The sequence below is a fragment of the Pseudopipra pipra genome, chromosome W (genome assembly GCF_036250125.1).
Source record: "Pseudopipra pipra isolate bDixPip1 chromosome W, bDixPip1.hap1, whole genome shotgun sequence".
NCBI lineage: Eukaryota > Metazoa > Chordata > Aves > Passeriformes > Pipridae > Pseudopipra > Pseudopipra pipra.
In genome coordinates, this window is record NC_087580.1 from 28,591,019 (window position 1) to 28,608,393 (window position 17,375).

General features: G+C 52.4%; 3 protein-coding genes across 3 annotated transcripts in view; 2 read left to right on the forward strand and 1 right to left on the reverse strand.

Annotated features, from left to right (window-relative positions):
* LOC135405270 (zinc finger protein 501-like) overlaps positions 1-17,375 on the forward strand; it is a 229,944-nt gene that overhangs the window by 19,753 nt on the left and 192,816 nt on the right. The gene's annotated exons all lie outside the window — the stretch shown is intronic.
* LOC135404526 (olfactory receptor 14A16-like) lies at positions 5,443-6,414 on the forward strand. Its single transcript, XM_064639266.1, has one exon. It carries the CDS (start codon positions 5,443-5,445, stop codon positions 6,412-6,414), a length of 972 nt encoding a protein of 323 aa, XP_064495336.1.
* Positions 13,686-14,678, reverse strand: LOC135405490 (olfactory receptor 14J1-like; the record flags this gene model as incomplete). The annotated part of the gene is made up of 1 exon (XM_064640190.1): positions 13,686-14,678. A coding segment is annotated over exon 1 (915 nt), but the record flags the coding sequence as incomplete, so codon positions are not given.

The window sequence follows — 17,375 nt, forward strand, 5'->3', positions numbered from 1 at the left end:
TCCACACTTGTTTCCTCCCTCTGCTGGCTCTTCTCTCCCCCAGCATTTCAGCAGCATGTGCTGATCTCCTCAGGGATCAGGTCTGGGATTTTCCTCCTGGGCCTGAGTCCCAGTACGTCCACCCCCAAGGCCATTGTCAGCAAAGCCTCTGCACACCCCAGCTCTCGGGACTTTCAGAGCAGCTTTCCCCTCTGCAAGTCTGTTCTTACCCCGGTACCCCACTGAGGGGCTGCAGCCAGACAGGCCCCAATGCCCTGTGTGTGGGGCACAGGCAGGAGGAGCTGCAGCCCCAAGTCTCTCTGCATTCCACTTGCAGGCAATAACAGCCCAGGCCTGCTGAGACAGTTCCCAGGTTGCAGGGCTGTGATGGGTTGGGAGAGAAGGCCAAGGAGACACAGGAGAGAAAGAGCAGGAGAGAGGTGTCCTCAGCAGGAAGGAGCTTCTTGACCTGTGCAGCTGCTCTAGGGGATGAACAACTTGGGTGAACTTTTGTGGGTGAGGGTCAGAGGAGAGAGTGGTTTGGGTGACCTTGTGGAGTGAGACAAAGAGCCCATTCCAGTTGTCTTTGATAACCCTGGAATTCACTGGAAAGGCACCACAACAGGATGGAAAGAGTCCCAGAGGTTTGTGCAGGGTTATGGTCAAGACAGCCCTTGGGACACAGGCCTTTAGAGCACAGCTGCCAGGCTGGTGGACAACAGGGAGGTTCATCTGCATCTGCTTCTCTCCAAGAGGAACCAAAAGATTACCATAGTAACTGACTGTAGCTATGGGAATGTATGCTGGTTGCCATGTTAACTGCCCATAGCAATGGAAATGTCTGATGGTTGCCATGGTAACTGACTGTATCAATGGAACTGTATGCTGGTTTCCATGGTAACCGACCATAGCAATGGGAATGTGTGATGGTTGCCATGGTAACTGTCCATGGGAACAGCAATATATGATGGTTGCCATGGTATTTGACTGTACCAGTGAGAGGTATGATGGTTCCCATGGTAACTGATAGTAGCAATGAGAATGTATGATGGTTGCCATGATAACTGACTGTACCAGTGGGAAGTATGATGGTTCCTGTGGTAACTGACCATAGTAATGGGAATGTATGCTGGTTGCCATGGTAACTGACTGTAGCAACTGCAATGTATGCTTGTTGCCATGGGAACCGACCATAGGAATGTGACTTTATGATGGTTGCCATGGTAATCGAGCATAGCAATGTGAATCTATGATGGTTGGTTGCCATGGTAACAAACCATAGCAATGGAAATGTGTGATGGTTGCCATGGTGACTGTAACAACGGAAATGATTGATGCTTGCTGTTGTAACCAACCGTAGCAATGGGAATGTATGATGGTTGCCATGGTAACTGACCATAGCAGTGGGAAGTATGATGATTGCCACGGTAACTGACCGTAGCAATGGAAATGTGTCATGGTTGCCATGGTAAACTGACTGTAGCAACTGGAAGTATGATGATTGCCATGGCAACTGACTGTAGCAACAGGAATGTATGTTGGTTGCCACAGTAACTGACCATAGAAATGACAATGTATTGTGGTTGCCATAGTAACGGACTGTACCAGTGGGAACTATGTTGTTTGCCATGGTAACTGACTGTAGCAACGTGACTGTATGATGGTTTCCATGGTAACTGACCATAGCAATGCTAATGTATGATGGTTGCCATGGTAACCTACTGTAGCAATGGGAATGTATGGTGGTTCTTATGGTAACTGACCGTGGGAATGAGAATGTATGCTGGTTGCCATAGTAACTGACCGGAGCAGTGGGAAGTATGATGATTGCCATGATAACTGACTGTAGCAATGGGAATGTATGCTGGTTGTCATGGTAACTGACGATAGCAATGGGACTGTATGATGGTTGCCATGGTAACTGACCATAGAAACTGGAATTCACATGGTTGCCATGCTAACTGATCATAGCAACGTGGCTGTATGATGGTTGCCATGGCAACTGATTGTAGCAGTGGTCCGTATGATGGTTGCCATGGTAACAAACCACAGCAAAGGGAATGTACGATGGTTGCCATGGTAACTGACTACAGCCATGGGAATGTGTGATGGGTACCATGGTAACCGACAATAGCACTGGGAATGTATGGTGGTTGCCATGGTAACCGACCATAGCAATGGGAATGTATGATGGTTGCCATGGTAACGACCCTGGCAATTGTAATGTATGCCAGTTGCCATGGTAACTGACTGTAGCAGTGGGAAGTATGTTTGTTGCCATGGTAACTGACTGTGGTAACGGGAATGTGTGATGGTTGCCATAGTAGCTGTGTGTAGCAGTGGGAATGTGTGATGTTTGTCATGGTAACTTACTGTAGGAATGGGAATGTCTGATGGTTGCCATGGTAACTGACCTTAGCAATGGAACTGTATGGTAGTTGCTGTGGTAACTGACCGTGGCAATGAGAATATATGCTGTTTGCCATGGTAACTGACCACAGCAGTGGGGATGTATGGTGGTTGCCATGGTAACTGACCGTATCAATGCGACTGTATGATGGTTGCCATGGTAACTCACCATAGCAATAGGAATGTGTGATGGTTGCCTTGGTCACCGACTGTAGTGACAGGAATGTATGATGATTGCCATGTCAACCAACTGTAGCAATGGGAATGTGTGATGGTTGCCATGGTAACTGACCATAGCAGTGGGAAGTATGCTGTTTGCCACAGTAATTGACTGTAGCAATGGGAATGTATTATGGTTGCCATGGTAACCGACCATAGCAATGACAATGTATTATGGTTGCCATGGTAACTGACTGTGGCAATGGGAGTGTATTCTATTTGCCATGGTAACTGACCATAGCAATGGGAATGCATGCTGGTTTTCATGGCAACTGTGATTTCCTTAGACTATGAGCACGATATTTTCATCTGCAAAAACATCTGTGAGTGTCCAGAGATTTCCCAAGATGGGCTTTAAAGGTCTCAAGCACATGAGCACTAGAGAGGGGCTAAGGAGCTGTGGCCTCAGTGGTGTGGAGACTGAGGACAGCACAGGACAGCCCTGAGAGGGCTTGAAGGGAGGATTTAGAGATGGTGGATCCTTTTGTCGGAGCAGAAAAGAGCATGAGAAAGAAAGAATTAATGCCAAGTGCAGCTGGGGAGGTCCTGAGTGGACATGAGGAAAAAGGAATTTCACTCCATGGAAAACACTGGACTGGAACACGTCACCCAGGAGGAGTCTGAATGAGCCCCAGGCTTTGTGTGTGCAGGAAGAGCCAGGGAGGACGCAGAGATGTCAGTGCAGGAAGGTGCCAGCCAGGTGGGGCAGCCGGGGGGATGACGACAGCCTGCAGGGAAAGGGGCAGGGCATGGACACCGTAGGACAGCCTGGGCTGGAGAGGAGACAGGGATGGGGAGAAGCTGAAAGGCCCTGACAGAGCCACCTTCTGCAGGCCTTTGGCCAGGGCTGCTGTCTGTGCCCCTGATGCCAGGAGGGGAGTGGCCCTTGCAGCCCTGGGGCCTCATGGCCTCCTTGTCCCTGCTCAGCAGCCTGGCAGGTGCCACCCCATGGTCCTGCCCTTGGCATTGCACATCTCACATCCCAGTGCCCCAGGAAGAGCCCTGAGGAATGAGGCAGGATGTCCCTTCCCAGGGGCTGGGGGTCAGGCCTTGGTCCTCTGGATTAAGAAAACAAGTCAATGTTTATTCAGCACCAGAGCCACCTTTCCCTTGCTTGTCCATCCTTGTCATCACTGTCTGCAGTTTTCTGCTCTAACTGAAACCTGGGGACAGTTCTCAGTTGTGTCCCTCAGTGAGACTCATTAGCACTACAAGAAACTTCAGTGTTTCAATCTCACTTTGACTTTTTGAGAAGTTGTTTGAAGTTCCTCTCAGGGACTGAGTCTCATGTAAACAACATCAACCCCCCTGAGGGTCATGAAATGCCTGGGGCTGTTGCTGTGCTGCTGAGCTGGGCCGGGCTCCTGACACACAGGGAACTCCTGGCAAGCAAGAAGAGCTTCAAAGAGACAGCTCTGCCCAGGAGCAGCTCCTCTGCACAGCCCAGCAGGGCTGAGGGCACTGCCAGGGCAGCTCAGGGACACCAACAGGGCACAGACAGAGCTTCAAGGGGCTCAGCACTGGCAGGAGGGCTGAGAGCTCCCTGCAGGAGGAATCTTGGAGGGGCTGCACACGGTGAGTCTGTGGCTGCAGGGCAGTGCAGGGGCAGCTCCTGGAGGCATCTCCTAAAGCTGGCCCAGCCCTACTGATGGGATGGGTGAGGAGGGGCTGTTTTGGGGCAGTTTGGAAGAGCTGTGAAGCCAGGGGTGCAGCCAGGGGTGCCCAGGGCTGTGGGGCAGGGCCCTGCAGCCCAGGGTGCTGTGCTGGGCAGGGACTCTGCTGCCTGCCAGGGGCAGCTCTCAGCCGGCCCAGGGAGCTGCTGCCAGGGCTGGGGGAGAAGGGCTGTGGGCAAGGAGCAAACCTGGCAGCTGAAGGAGGATCTTTTCCATGTATCGCTGCAGAAAAGACAGGGGTTACAGAAAGGAATTAGTCCTGAGGTGTGTTTCCTGCTTAGACATTGTAGCATAGACATTGTTCTCTCAGTTCAGGAGGCTGCACTGAAATTCAAACTTTTACTCTCAGAGGTGAATATTTCAGGCAGTGTCAGAAATGAGCACAGGATCCTGGGCAGTGCTGAGCCTTCCCTTGGGGGTGGACACTCTCCTGTCCCAGCCCTTGGCTTCTCTGCAGGAGGGCTCCTGTCCTGCTCTGTCCAGCACAGCTGCACCTCTGGGCTGGCACAGGGGACACTTCCCAGAGCTGCCCTTTCAAGCAGCACTGCCCTGCTCTCAGCACAGATCTTGGTGGGGTTTTTAAAGATGAATCTGTGTGTGAAGTCATCTTCAAGGTAGCAAGAGGGAAAGTGCAGGGCAGATGGGGAACAGTCTGAGAGGCACTGCAGCTCTCCTGGCTCTGCAATAAGCAATGGAGAGCTCAGCCCTTCTGCCTGTCCTGGCTCAACACTCTTCAGATTTGTCATCAGAAAAATTTCCCCCTAAAAAAATTTGCCCTCGGTGTTATGATTGTAACCAAAAAACCCTGTCAAAATTATTTTAAGGATAATCTGTACCTCTCTTCTGCAGCCCAAATTGCTCCAAAACAACAGTACAGGAACTGAACTTTTCCATCAAAGCTGGGTTCCATGTGACATCCCCTGTGATCATGAGAGCTGTCACAAAGCAGCTGCATTGCAGCAGAGCAAAGCTGAGTCCTTGGCAGCACATGGGCAGAGCTCCTGCTCCTCACAGCACCCTCAGAGAGCACAAACCAGAGAAAAGAAATGCCTTGACTTGGAGGGGTTTTCCCTGAAAACTGCACTGGCTTTGCTGAGAGGGGGCTGTGTTAATTGTTCCCTGTGCTTTCCTTTTGAACAGATCCTGTACTAAAAAGCAGCAAATGTCCAACAGCAGCTCCCTCACCCAGTTCCTCCTCCTGGCATTCGCAGACAGGCGGGAGCTGCAGCTCCTGCACTTCTGGCTCTTCCTGGCCATCTCCCTGGCTGCCCTCCTGGCCAACGGCCTCATCCTCAGTGCCGTAGCCTGTGACCACCACCTGCACACCCCCATGGGCTTCTTCCTGCTCAACCTCTCCCTCACAGACCTGGGCTCCATCTGCACCACTGTCCCCAAAGCCATGCACAACTCCCTCCGTAACACCACAACCATCTCCTACACGGGATGTGCTGCACAGCTCTTTTTCTTTGTCTTCTTCATGGCAGCAGAGTATTATCTCCTCACCATCATGTGCTACGACCGCTACGTTGCCATCTGCAAACCCCTGCACTACGGGACCCTCCTGGGCAGCAGAGCTTGTGCCCACATGGCAGCAACTGCCTGGGTCACTGGGTTTCTCACTGCTCTGCTGCACACAGCCAATACATTTTCTCTGCCTCTGTGCCAGGGCAATGCCCTGGACCAGTTCTTCTGTGAAATCCCTGCCATCCTCAAGCTCTCCTGCTCACACTCAGGCTACCGCAGGGAAATTGGGCTTCTTATAATAAGTTGTTTGTTAGGTTTTGGCTGTTTTGTTTTCATTGTTTTCTCCTATGTGCAGATCTTCAGGGCTGTGCTGAGGATCCCCTCTCAGCAGGGACGGCACAAAGCCTTTTCCACGTGCCTCCCTCACCTGGCTGTGGTCTCCCTGTTTATCAGCACTGGCATGTTTACTTACCTGAAGCCCCCCTCCATCTCCTCCCCATCCTTTGATCTGGTGGTGGCAGTTCTGTACTCGGTGGTGCCTCCAGCACTGAACCCCCTCATCTACAGCCTGAGGAACCAGGAGATCAAGGATGCCCTGAGGAAACTGATAACTGGGTGTTTTTCAGAAGCAACAAACTCTCCTTCTTCTGCATGTGTTGTACCTCATTAAAGGTCAATCCTTTTATGTACTTCATTAAAGGCCCAACATATCTGAGACGGTTTGAACGATAACGGACAATCCAGTTTGTGGGTACAAAGCTGAATACTTTATTTGACATAACTTTAGCTATATATAGGGTTTTGGGAAAGCAGGGCAATCATTCCATTGATGGCTGGGGTTAAAGGTCTAGGAAGATATTTTTCTTTAAACAGATAAACAGATATTTCTTTCCATTTTGGGTATATAAAAGCTGTACATTACCTTGAAAAAAGGGCCTTCTTGCTACAGAATTTTCACTTGTAGTATTAGAAGTAAAGCTGCACTTAAATCACAAACACAATGCAGATGGGGGCAAACAGAGTTATAAAACGGATTTACCTCTGCAGTCTAGGTCAACTTAATTAAAAGATACTGTAAGAATATCAGACAGTAAATATAAACAGGCTTCCCTGTGTTTAAATCTCAAGGTTTCTGGCTAACTTCTTATTTCTGCTGTATCATTAAGAATTCCTACCACAACACATATCTTCTCTATTTTTTGCTCCTGGTACGGGGTGTTATTTTTGTGAGAATTTGTTACACTAAAAAATCTTTATATATAAATATGCATAAAAAATATATATAAAAGCATTTTCAATTCAGTGTTTGCCTTTCTAGCCTGGCCCACAGGCTGTACAAATTGGGAATTTTACTCACTGTGTGCTTCAACCAAATAAAGAACTCTGCATTGGCTTGTTTGCCTCACATCTTTCCTCTCTGACTTCTCTGCAGCTGCAGGGTTGGGGCCTGTGGTCACAGCTGGGCCAGAAAAGAGTCCCAGCAGAGCAGCACTGCCAGGGAGCAGCAGCCCTTCTCCTGCGTGGCCTCCTCTTCCTTCCCTTCCACACTGTCCTGCAGAGCCCTGTGTTGTTGGAGGCCTCAGTGCTCTGGCAGTCGGTCCCAGTCCTGCTGCAGGACTGTCCAGGGACTGCAGGCAGGGACAGCCACGGGCACTGCTGGCACAGAGCTGACCTCTGCAGCAGCACTGCCATCCTGCAGGGGCATCTCCTCAGGCCAGGGCCTCAAAGCTTCCATCTGCTTTCCACTTTGCTCTCCAGGATGTGCCCAACACAACGCCCTGCAGAGGAAAACAGCAGTGACCAGCACAAGGGTGGGAGTGCTCAGGGTGGGGGCACCCAGCAGTGCCCTGGCACAGCCAGCGCCGCTCCCAGCACTGGCCTCTCACCCCAGGCCATTGGGCTTGTTCTTCCCTCCAAGGAGGGACAGCAAATGACCAGCTCAGGAGTCCATGTTTGCACTGCATGCACAAGACATGCCCCTGTGTCACGGCTTGGGGCTGGGGGGGTGGAAGGCTTAGACAAAGTTGATGGCAGAAGCCGTCTCCTTGAGCTACGAGGGGCAGAAAGGACCCCCTTGCTTTCTAAATTCCTTCTCAGAGAGGAGCCTGGCTGTGGCTGGATCCAATCTCAGGCTCAGATTTTGATTTAAACTGAAGGAATTATAGAGGTGTGATTCAAACACTTTGTCCTGCAGGTTTTAGTGATGGCAAATCAGAAATATATCTATAAAATGAATGACTTATTATGACAAATGAATAGACAATTGATCAGACAAGTGAACAGACGAAAGACCTTAAAGTCAATTATTTACTGCACAGTATAAAAGCCAAAAACTCCTAGTAGTATAATGTAAGATACGACAGTGCAGTCTATCAAAGTCATTCTATAAAGCAATTGGATCAAAGCCAGCAAAAAGAAACAATCCTGAAGCAGAGATTGAGGTAACTCACCCCACAACGACAGGCAGTAGTTCTCTCTCTTTCACTTAACCCCTGGGCAGTGACCATGAAGAGCTGTCCCTGCTTCATGGCAGAAGCTCCACACACTTCAAGGAAGTCTGTGGAAGAATCTAACACATGACAGTTGGACGGGGCTTTTATAGTTATCAAGGGTTTGACTGCCAGACATATTTGCGGGTCAGGGAGCAGCTTCTCTGTCAAATCCTGCTTCGGAAAGCAGGATGTGTGTCTGAAGTTTCATGAAGCATTTTGGGTTTAGCATAATTCAACATTAAAAACATCACCTTGGTACCAGCAGTAACTCACCACAGAGAGCTTGCATTGTTTGCATTCTCTGACCACTGTTTAGGTATTATCAGAGCAGAGCATCCTGCCAGAAATGGGCCCTTGATTCCATGAGGTAGCAAAAACTCTCAGGGTTCCTTTGGTTCCATGAGGCCCTGCAGTGTCACAATGGCCCTGATGATTTCATGAGTTTCCACTATGCTCCAGGATTCCTTTGGTTTCTCAAGGCCACGCAGTGTCACAATGGCTCCTTGATTCCAGGATGTTCCAAAATATCCCAGGGTTCCCTTGGCTCCAAGAGGCTCCCCAGTGTCCCACCGGCCCCTGGATTCCAGGAGGCCCTGCAGTGTCCCAATGGCCACTCGGTTCCAGGAGCCACAGCGGCTGCCGCCGGCGTCTGTGCCCGGAGCCGCCGCTCCCACGGGGCTGCCGCACTCACCGCCGGGGTTGCCGCTCGCGCAGCCGCCGCTCTGCCCCGGCTGCACCGGGACCCGGCACCGCCTCGGGCCTGCGCTGCCGCCTCAGCGGCCACAGGGACACAGGGATGGGGGACCTTTGCTCTGACACTGAGGGGCCTGGCTTTGTTCTGCTGGGGTCTGGGCTTTAGGAAAATTGCTGTTCATTTTCATGCTCCACTGGAACAGCTCCTGAATTCCAAAGGTTTCCTAATCCAGGGGCAGGGGTTTCTATGGCATCAGAGGTGCCGCCCCTCTGGACACATTGTCAATAAACCGTCCAGCTGACTCGGATGGGTGTAAGAGCAGTTGGGGAACACAGGATAATCAGTCATACCATGAAAGCCTTGGAACATTCCCTACCTGAATCACAGCCCTAATGGAACCATTTGGATACAATTCCCAAACAGTTTGGAAACTCCAGTCATTCCTGACACCAGGATGGAAATTCAGCAGATAACTAAAGCCAGTCCCCTTGGGAGCCCACAACCAGCGGGGCTGAGGGAGGCCCTGGCAGCTCCCCAGCACCTCCCTCTCAGTGGGACACCTCTGGCAGCCTCTCCCAGCTCGGGAACCCTCCAGTTTGCAACACTCCAAAGACCCTCCCTGGTGCCCAGGACAATTGTGATCCTCCTCCACAAACACTCCTCCAGCTGTGACCCTTGTCTGTTGGGAAACACAAAGGGATTTGGGGGAGTGTTTCCCTGACAAGGAGAATTTGGGAGAGGGACCTTTCCACAACCAGCTATTGATGTGTCCACACATCTCTGCCTGGGTGTGGGTGTGAATTGACTGTGGTGGGAATGTTGCTGTTGTGAATATACCAATCAGTCACTGTTAAAATTGTAACAAATGCTATTGAATCACTTGATAACTGTTAAACTGGTCAATAATTAAATGCTAGTAATCTCTTTTGCCCCCTTATATTTGTGTCCAAATCCTTTGCATCCTGATCCTCTTGCATCCCAAGGCTCTGTGTAAATCATTCTCTTTCATCAAAAAATATATTTTTCATGACTTCCACTTTAAAATCTTCCTCCTTAGCTAAACTACATACATACAACAACTCTAATTAGTTGTTGATGTCTTGAAGACAATTAAAGAAAGAAAAATAATTTGTTTTTCAATGTTTTAATGGGTCCCACGGTGTGTTTGGAGTTGCATCAGCTGTCAGTCCAAGGTGGGCCATGGCAGAACTGGTGAGGCTGGGGGGTGAGGAGCAAGGTTGATCATACAGGGTCAGTGTGGATCTCCTGAGGTGACATTCAGCATCAAGATCACTTGGAGAACACCTCTATCACCTCTTCTCTGAACTAAAAAATATCCATAATTGAATTAAAACAAAAAAAGTACAAACTTGGAAGACTTGTTTTGAAATTGCCTTGAAGACAATTAAAGGAAGACAAAGAGCTCCTGAGGGATTTCTGGAATTTAATGAGCCCCACGGTGGTTTTGCAGCCCAGCCCATGATCCTGAGGTACTGAGAGAAGATTGAAGCAGCTGCTGAAGAAGTCAGAAGCCAAAGTCCAAGTGCCTTGAAGCATTGCTGGGCCCCACTGAGGGCAGGCCCTGACAAAGCCTCCCCAGGGACTCCTTGGAGCAGCTCCTCGGAGGCCAGGAGTGCAGGCAGACAAAGGCTCTGGGCAGGCCCCTGCAATGCTGAGCAAAGCCTGCCTTGGTTTTGTGGAGCACAAAGGCCAAGGCCTGAGCCCCAGGCCCTGGCCCAGCAGATCCTGTCCCTCCCGGCTGGCTCAGGGCTGTTTGGGGGGCACTGGGATGGGAGGGGGAGGAACAACAAAGGCCCAAAACTGGACAACCCCTGCCAGGCTGCTGAGGGAGGGGCGAGGCAGAAACCAAGGGCAGAACCTGCCAGGCAAGTGGCTTGTGGTGGCCTGAGTGGCAGAGGCAGCTGCCAGAGGCAAGGGGACAAAGGCCTGGGTGCCTTTGGGCCTTGCAGCCCTGCCAGAGCCCTTGGCCATCTCTCCTGCAGGCTGTCCTGCCCTGGCCCTGCTGCTGCTCTGGCCTTGCAGGCTGCACACACCCCTCCTGCTTTCCCACCCCCTCCCAGCAGCATTTCTAGACCCTCCCTGATGTCTCTGCACCAGCTCTGGCTATTCCCTGGAACACAAAGCCATGGGCTGATCCTGACTCCCTCTGGGTGACCTCTTGCACCACAAGGGTCCCCGTTGAGTGACATTTCTTTTCCCTCAGCTTCAGTATGAACCTTCAGTACTACTCTTTGTGGAGATTTCATTCTATTTCCAATATGGAAAAAAGCTCCATCCTGTCAGACCTCCTCTAGACCCTCTCCAGTTCTTCCTCATTCCTCCAGAATGGGGAACCTCACAGACAGACCGACCAGTCCAGATGTGGTGACCCCAGGGCTGAGTCCAGGGGGGTGACAACTCCCTTGTCTGGGTGCCCACACTCCCCCCAAGGCAGCCCCATGTGTAGTTGGCCTTAAATCAAGGGGCCATTCTGATTCTTTGTAATGTCCCGGAATCAAGTGGCACCGTGACACTGCAGGGCCTCATGGAACCAAAGGAATGCAGGGACACTGTGGAATCTCATGGAACCAAGGGACCATTGTGACATGTAGGGTCTCATGGAACAATAGGAACCCAGAGACATCTCAGAACCTCCTGGAACCAAGGGGCCACTGTGCCTCCCCAGAACTCCATGGGATCAAGCAGAGCCGCTGCCTCCCCCCCGCCGCCGCACGGACCGGAGTCGCCGGCTCTGCCCCGCTTGGACACCTCTGGAGTCAGCGTGTTCTTGGGCAGCACAACTGGTCTCAGACCAGAGAGTTTCCCACATTTTGCTTTGGCCTCTCTCTCCTGTGGTTTAATTTTTGTTCTTTGTTCATTCAGGAGGAAAAGGGAGAAGAGAGGCACGTTTTTATCTGTTTAAAAAAGGGAGCTGGGGCAGGGGGGTGACAGGAGGCAATTTGGAGGCAATTTCTCTCTCCGCTGAAGCTTTGAACTGTTCTATTGGTACTGCTGTTTTTGCTACTCTCTTGTCAGTAAACTCTTATTTTTTCACTTATACCTCCTTGTATTTTGTCTCCCTGTATTGGTGGGGAATAAAAGGAGAGTGAATTCATTTGACTGGAGTTCAGAGAGATAATAAATATGTTCTACAGTGGTGTTCAAGGGCTGGTCACTGAGGGATTTCACCAGGAAGTTGCTGCCAAGAGGACTTTGTACCATGGATTTTATTTGACACTTCATTCAGCCAACTTCCCACCATCTTCCACTTCTTCAGTCCAGCTCTCACCAATCCGGCCATAAGGAGACCACAGAAGACCATGTCAGGGGCCTTGATGATGTCTGGGCACACAACATCCTCTATTCCCTCCAACAGGGGTTCTGCAATCTCTGCCTTGTCCTTCCCATGCCTGAGAATGGCTGCAGGAGGACTTGCCCTATTCCCTTCCCTGCTGAGCCTGAGCAGTCTGGAAGTCTCCCAACCCTCCTTGCTGCCCTGTTTGCAAACTGGTTCCATGTCTGCCTTTGCCAAGGCCCCAGGAAGCTCTGGAGTGGCTCTGGCCTTTCCAAGTGTTTGGGAGAGGTCTCCCAGTAACATTGCCCAGAAATCTCAATATCCCTGACACCAAAACCTTTTCCATAGCCCACACTGCCAGAGGAGTGCCCAGGACACAACACAGGTTGTCCTGGTGGTTCTGGAGAATGAGAAGGGATTTCTTCCTCGAGGCCAACCCCTCCAATTGGATTTGAGTGCAGCTGAAAGGTTTGCTCAGCATTCTCCCTGGTGCCTCCCTGCCCTGAAGGTTTCTGGCCATCAGGCTGGAGCTGAGGGGGTTGGGCAGGTGCCTGAGGAGGGGGTAGAACAAGGGCTGTGTCCAACTGTGCCAGGAGGGCTGTGCTGGGCAAGGATGAGGAGGCTGCAGAAAACAGTGGCACTGGGGAGGGGAGAGGAGCAGGTGGAGAGACCTTGTGCCTGCCCACGCTGGGCAGGAGCTGCCCCAGGATGGCAGCTCTGAAGCACTCCCAGGATGTCCCTGTGAACAGGAGGGGAAGATTGGATCTGAAAATGGAACCTGGAAAGCAGAGAGCAGGAGTGTCATGGTGTCACTGCAGGAGAGTTCCAGCCCTGGAGCAAGGACACAGAAGAAGTGACCCAGTCCATGCAGTGGCCTCAGAAGATCCCACAGCATCCTGGAGATGCTGGAAGGGAGCCCAGCTCTGCTTCACAAGTTCCCAGGGCCTGTCCCTGCCTGTGCTCCAAGGGCTTCCAGCCCCCAGGACTGTGCTCAGAGAGCACTCAGGCCTTACAGTGAGAAAGGGGCTCAGGAGGGCAGTGTGGAAGTGGCAAGAGAGCAGCTCTGGAAACACCAAGCACTGCTGCTCCCTGGCAGTGCTGCTGGGCTGGGATTATTGTCCCCTTCCCGTTTGCAAATACCCCCTGTCCTGCAGTGTGCCGTCCTTTAGGAACATCTGAGAACAAGGGTCTTGGACAAAGAAGGCACTGCAGAGTCATTTATTTTTTTTAAATACTCAACAAGCACAGTTCATCATTTATACAGTCTCTGTGTCAAAATCAAAAGGTGGACATAAAATTAGAAGGCAGGTGCCTAAGAATATTTAATTGGACAGGAAATTATTGCAAGAAGAACTTGATGACCTTCACGAAAAACCTGAGCAGGAAGGCTGGTCCATTAAGGAGTCCCATTCTGAATGCTACACACCAGAAAACAGGCACTTTATTGCTCCTGAAAAGCATACAGTCATCATTTTTCTCAGGGCATCCTTGACCTCATGGTTCCTCAGGCTGTAGATGAAGGGGTTCAGTGCTGGAGGCACCACCGAGTATAGAACTGATAGTACCAGATCTAGGGATGGGGAGGAGATGGAGGGGGGCTTCAGGTAGGCAAAAAATGCAGTGCTGAGGAACAGGGAGACCACGGCCAGGTGAGGGAGGCACGTGGAAAAGGCTTTGTGCCGTCCCTGCTGAGAGGGGATCCTGAGCACAGCCCTGAAGATCTGCACATAGGAGAACACAATGAAAACAAAACAACCAAATGCTAAAGAGGTGGAAATCAAGAGAAGCCCGAGTTCCCTGACATAGGAATGTGAGCAGGAGAGCTTGAGGATGTGTGGGATTTCACAGAAGAACTGGCCCAGAGCATTGCCCTGGCACAGGGGCAGGGAAAATGTATTGGCTGTGAGCAGCAGAGCATTGAGAAACGCAGTGGCCCAGGCAGCTGCTGCCATGTGGGCACAAGCTCTGCTGCCCAGGAGGGTCCCGTAGTGCAGGGGTTTGCAGATGGCAACGTAGCGGTCGTAGCACATGATGGTGAGAAGATAATACTCTGCTGAGATGAAGAATTGAAAGAAAAAGAGCTGTGCAGCACATCCCATATAGGAGATGGTTGTGGTGCCCCAGAGGGAGTTGTGCATGGCTTTGGGGACAGTGGTGCAGATGCAGCCCAGGTCTGTGAGGGAGAGGTTGAGCAGGAAGAAGCCCATGGGGGTGTGCAGGTGGTGGTCACAGGCTATGGTGCTGAGGATGAGGCCGTTGGCCAGGAGGGCAGCCAGGGAGATGGCCAGGAAGAGCCAGAAGTGCAGGAGCTGCAGCTCCCGCCTGTCTGCGAATGCCAGGAGGAGGAACTGGGTGAGGGAGCTGCTGTTGGACATTTACTCCATCATCAGAGTATTTTAATCTGTTGAGGAGGAAAAGTCACTGCTGAGTTAGACCGGGCTTCTGCAGCCAAACATTACACATCTCACAGCCACCCCACTCTCAGGCTCTCTCTCCTCACTCAGACCTCCCTGCAGCTCCCTCCCCTGAGCTCTGGCTTTTGCTGGCTGAGGGGACCATTGGAAGCAGTAACTCTGTGATGGGCTCCCAAGGACTCCTTCTTGCTCTGCTGAGAGAGGGAACTTGAAATGCAGGGTGATCTCTAATTAAATGTACTCATGATACATCCAAGATCTTCTCAGCTTTGCTGTTTGCAGTTTGCCCAAATTAAGGACTGAGCTGAGGGAATTCTCTGTATTGGTTCACCCACTTGCACCTGCCACAGTTAGGAGTGGTTGTGGAGGTTTGAAATCCCTGACATTTCTATTGCACTGCAGGTCAAGTCTTGTGGGTTCTGAGGGGCACAGGGACAGTCCCTTAGTGCAGAGAGAAGAGCTGCTCTGCCCATCAGTGCTAGGCTCAGCTGCCCTGTGCTGGCAGCTTGAAGCTGGAGGAGCATCACACTCAACTGTTCCCCTAATAAAAAACTGCACAGATATCCAAGAAATCCATGTCAAAAGAACAGATTGACACACTCCTCACCATTTCATCTCTCCCCTCCCAGAGTGAGACACAAAATGCTCATTGCAGCTGCCCAGAGCATTTCCATGGATTTAGCACTGAGGAGTTTTCTCCATGGGGATCTTGTGCAGCACAGAGATCCTATGGCAGAGCTGTGCCCTTCTGGAGGGCACCTGCAGCCCTGCAGGACACCCAGGCAAACAGCTGAAGACCCTGAAGGTGCCTGGAGGGCACTTGGGCACTTGGCTCCCACAGACACATCCCCACAGCAGCACCCAAAGGGTTTGTGTCTGGACAGGAATCTGCCCCCCCCAAACCCCACAGTGGCTCAGAAAACCCACTGGTGAGAACAAGGAGAGCCCAGGCAGCAGGGGATGGCAGGGAAGTGCCACAGTGCTGCTGCCAAGGGAGGAGGGACACAGAAAGACAGCTGGAAATCAGGGCCCTGTCCTTGCCCGGGCTCTGGCTGCTGCAGGGCAATGCACAGCCCAGCCCCCGTGGGCCTGAGGGCACAGGCTCTGCTTAGGCTGGGAAAGGAGCCCAGGCAGGAGCTGCTCAGGGAAGGGGTCTGTGCCACAGGGACAGCAGGGAGGGGCCCACATCTCCCTGCCCAGCCCTTGTGGCAGCAGCTGCCTCTCCCTGCCTGCCTGTCTCTGGGTGAGGAGCTGTTCCTGCCAGCAGCCCCTGCCTGTGCCCAGCTCAGCTCCCTGCCAGTGCTGCCAGAGCCATCCCCAGCCCAGTGCCCAGGGGCAGCTCTGCCTGGGCAAGGGCTGCAGAGCAGATCCCAGACAGCCTGTGGTGGCTGGGAAGGGGGAGGTGTTCTGGGGGGATGTGCTTCCTGAGAAGGGCCCCTGGAAATGGCAGGAGGTGGAGCTGAAGCTGTGAGGAGCCCTGACCCTGCAGCTGAAGGGCCCTGCCCAGCCCTGCCCTGCCCTGAGGGGTCACTCCTTCCACCCACACCTTCTCCCTGCAGGGCCGTGGGAGCTCCTTGGTCGGGCTGAGAGCTGACCCTGGCAGGCAGCAGAGTCCCTGCCCCAGCACACAGAGCCCTGGGGGCAGGACCCTGCTCTGCACCACAGCCCTGGGCACCCCTGGCTGCACCCCCACCTTCCCACCCCACAGCCAGCCACAGGGAACCTTCTGGCCCTGGGAATCTGATGGGGCAGCAGCAAGTCCTGCTCTGCAGCAGCTTCTCCTGCTGCACCCCAGCAAATCCAGCAGAGCCATCCTGACAGCTCCTGCCACTGCTGCCATTTGGCAGCTGGCAGAGGCACTTGCAGGAACTCACCTGCACTGCTCTGCAGCCACAGCCTGACCCTGGCAAAGGGCTGGCAAGGTTCCTGCCCTGAGCAGCTCTGCCCTGTCCTCCCACCCCAGGATCCCTTGAACCTCCTGCTCCCTTCTCCTCTCTGCCCTTGCTGCCTGCAGCTCCTGCCCTGCTCTGCCATATGGCCACTTCCTCAGCACTGCAGCAACTGGGAGAGTCCTGCTGAAAGATCCTAGAAGCTATGGGATGTGCCAGCTTTAGGAGATTATTCCAAGAAGGCAAGTTGCACTTTCCTACAGCCAGAGAATTCTTCCTTCAAATCCTGAGAAGGTTTCTCCCATAGTGAGAACTCAGTCACCTCCCAGCCCAGGCTGCTTCTCATCTCTCTGCCTTCTCTCCTGTGCCCTGGGTGCTGCAGGCAGTGCCCTCAGCCCTGTTGGGCTGTGCAGAGGAGCTGCTCACCAGCAGAGCTGTCTCTTTGAAGCTCTTCTTGCTTGCCAGGAGTTCCCTGTGTGCCAGGAGCCCGGCCCAGCTCAGCAGCACAGCAACAGCCTCAGGCAGCCCCTCCTCTGCCCCTCTGGGCTCCCTCCAGCTGTCCCTCGGGCTCCAGGGGATCCTGCTGGCACATAACTGAAGGAAATAATGATGTGCCTTCTCTCAGCTGGGCACAGACACTTCTTTCAGCACTGTCATTTCTCCAAACACACACAGAGTTAAGTCCAAGAGTCCCCTTTTCATGTCCCATCATTAGACAGGAAACCCAGACAGTGCCCAGGAGGGATCTCCTTCACCTGCACTGAGGGAAGGGACTCAGCTGAGTCAACAGAGGTGTCTCCTTGTGGCTCTGCAGACCTGGGACCAGAAGAACACAGCTCCCTCCACA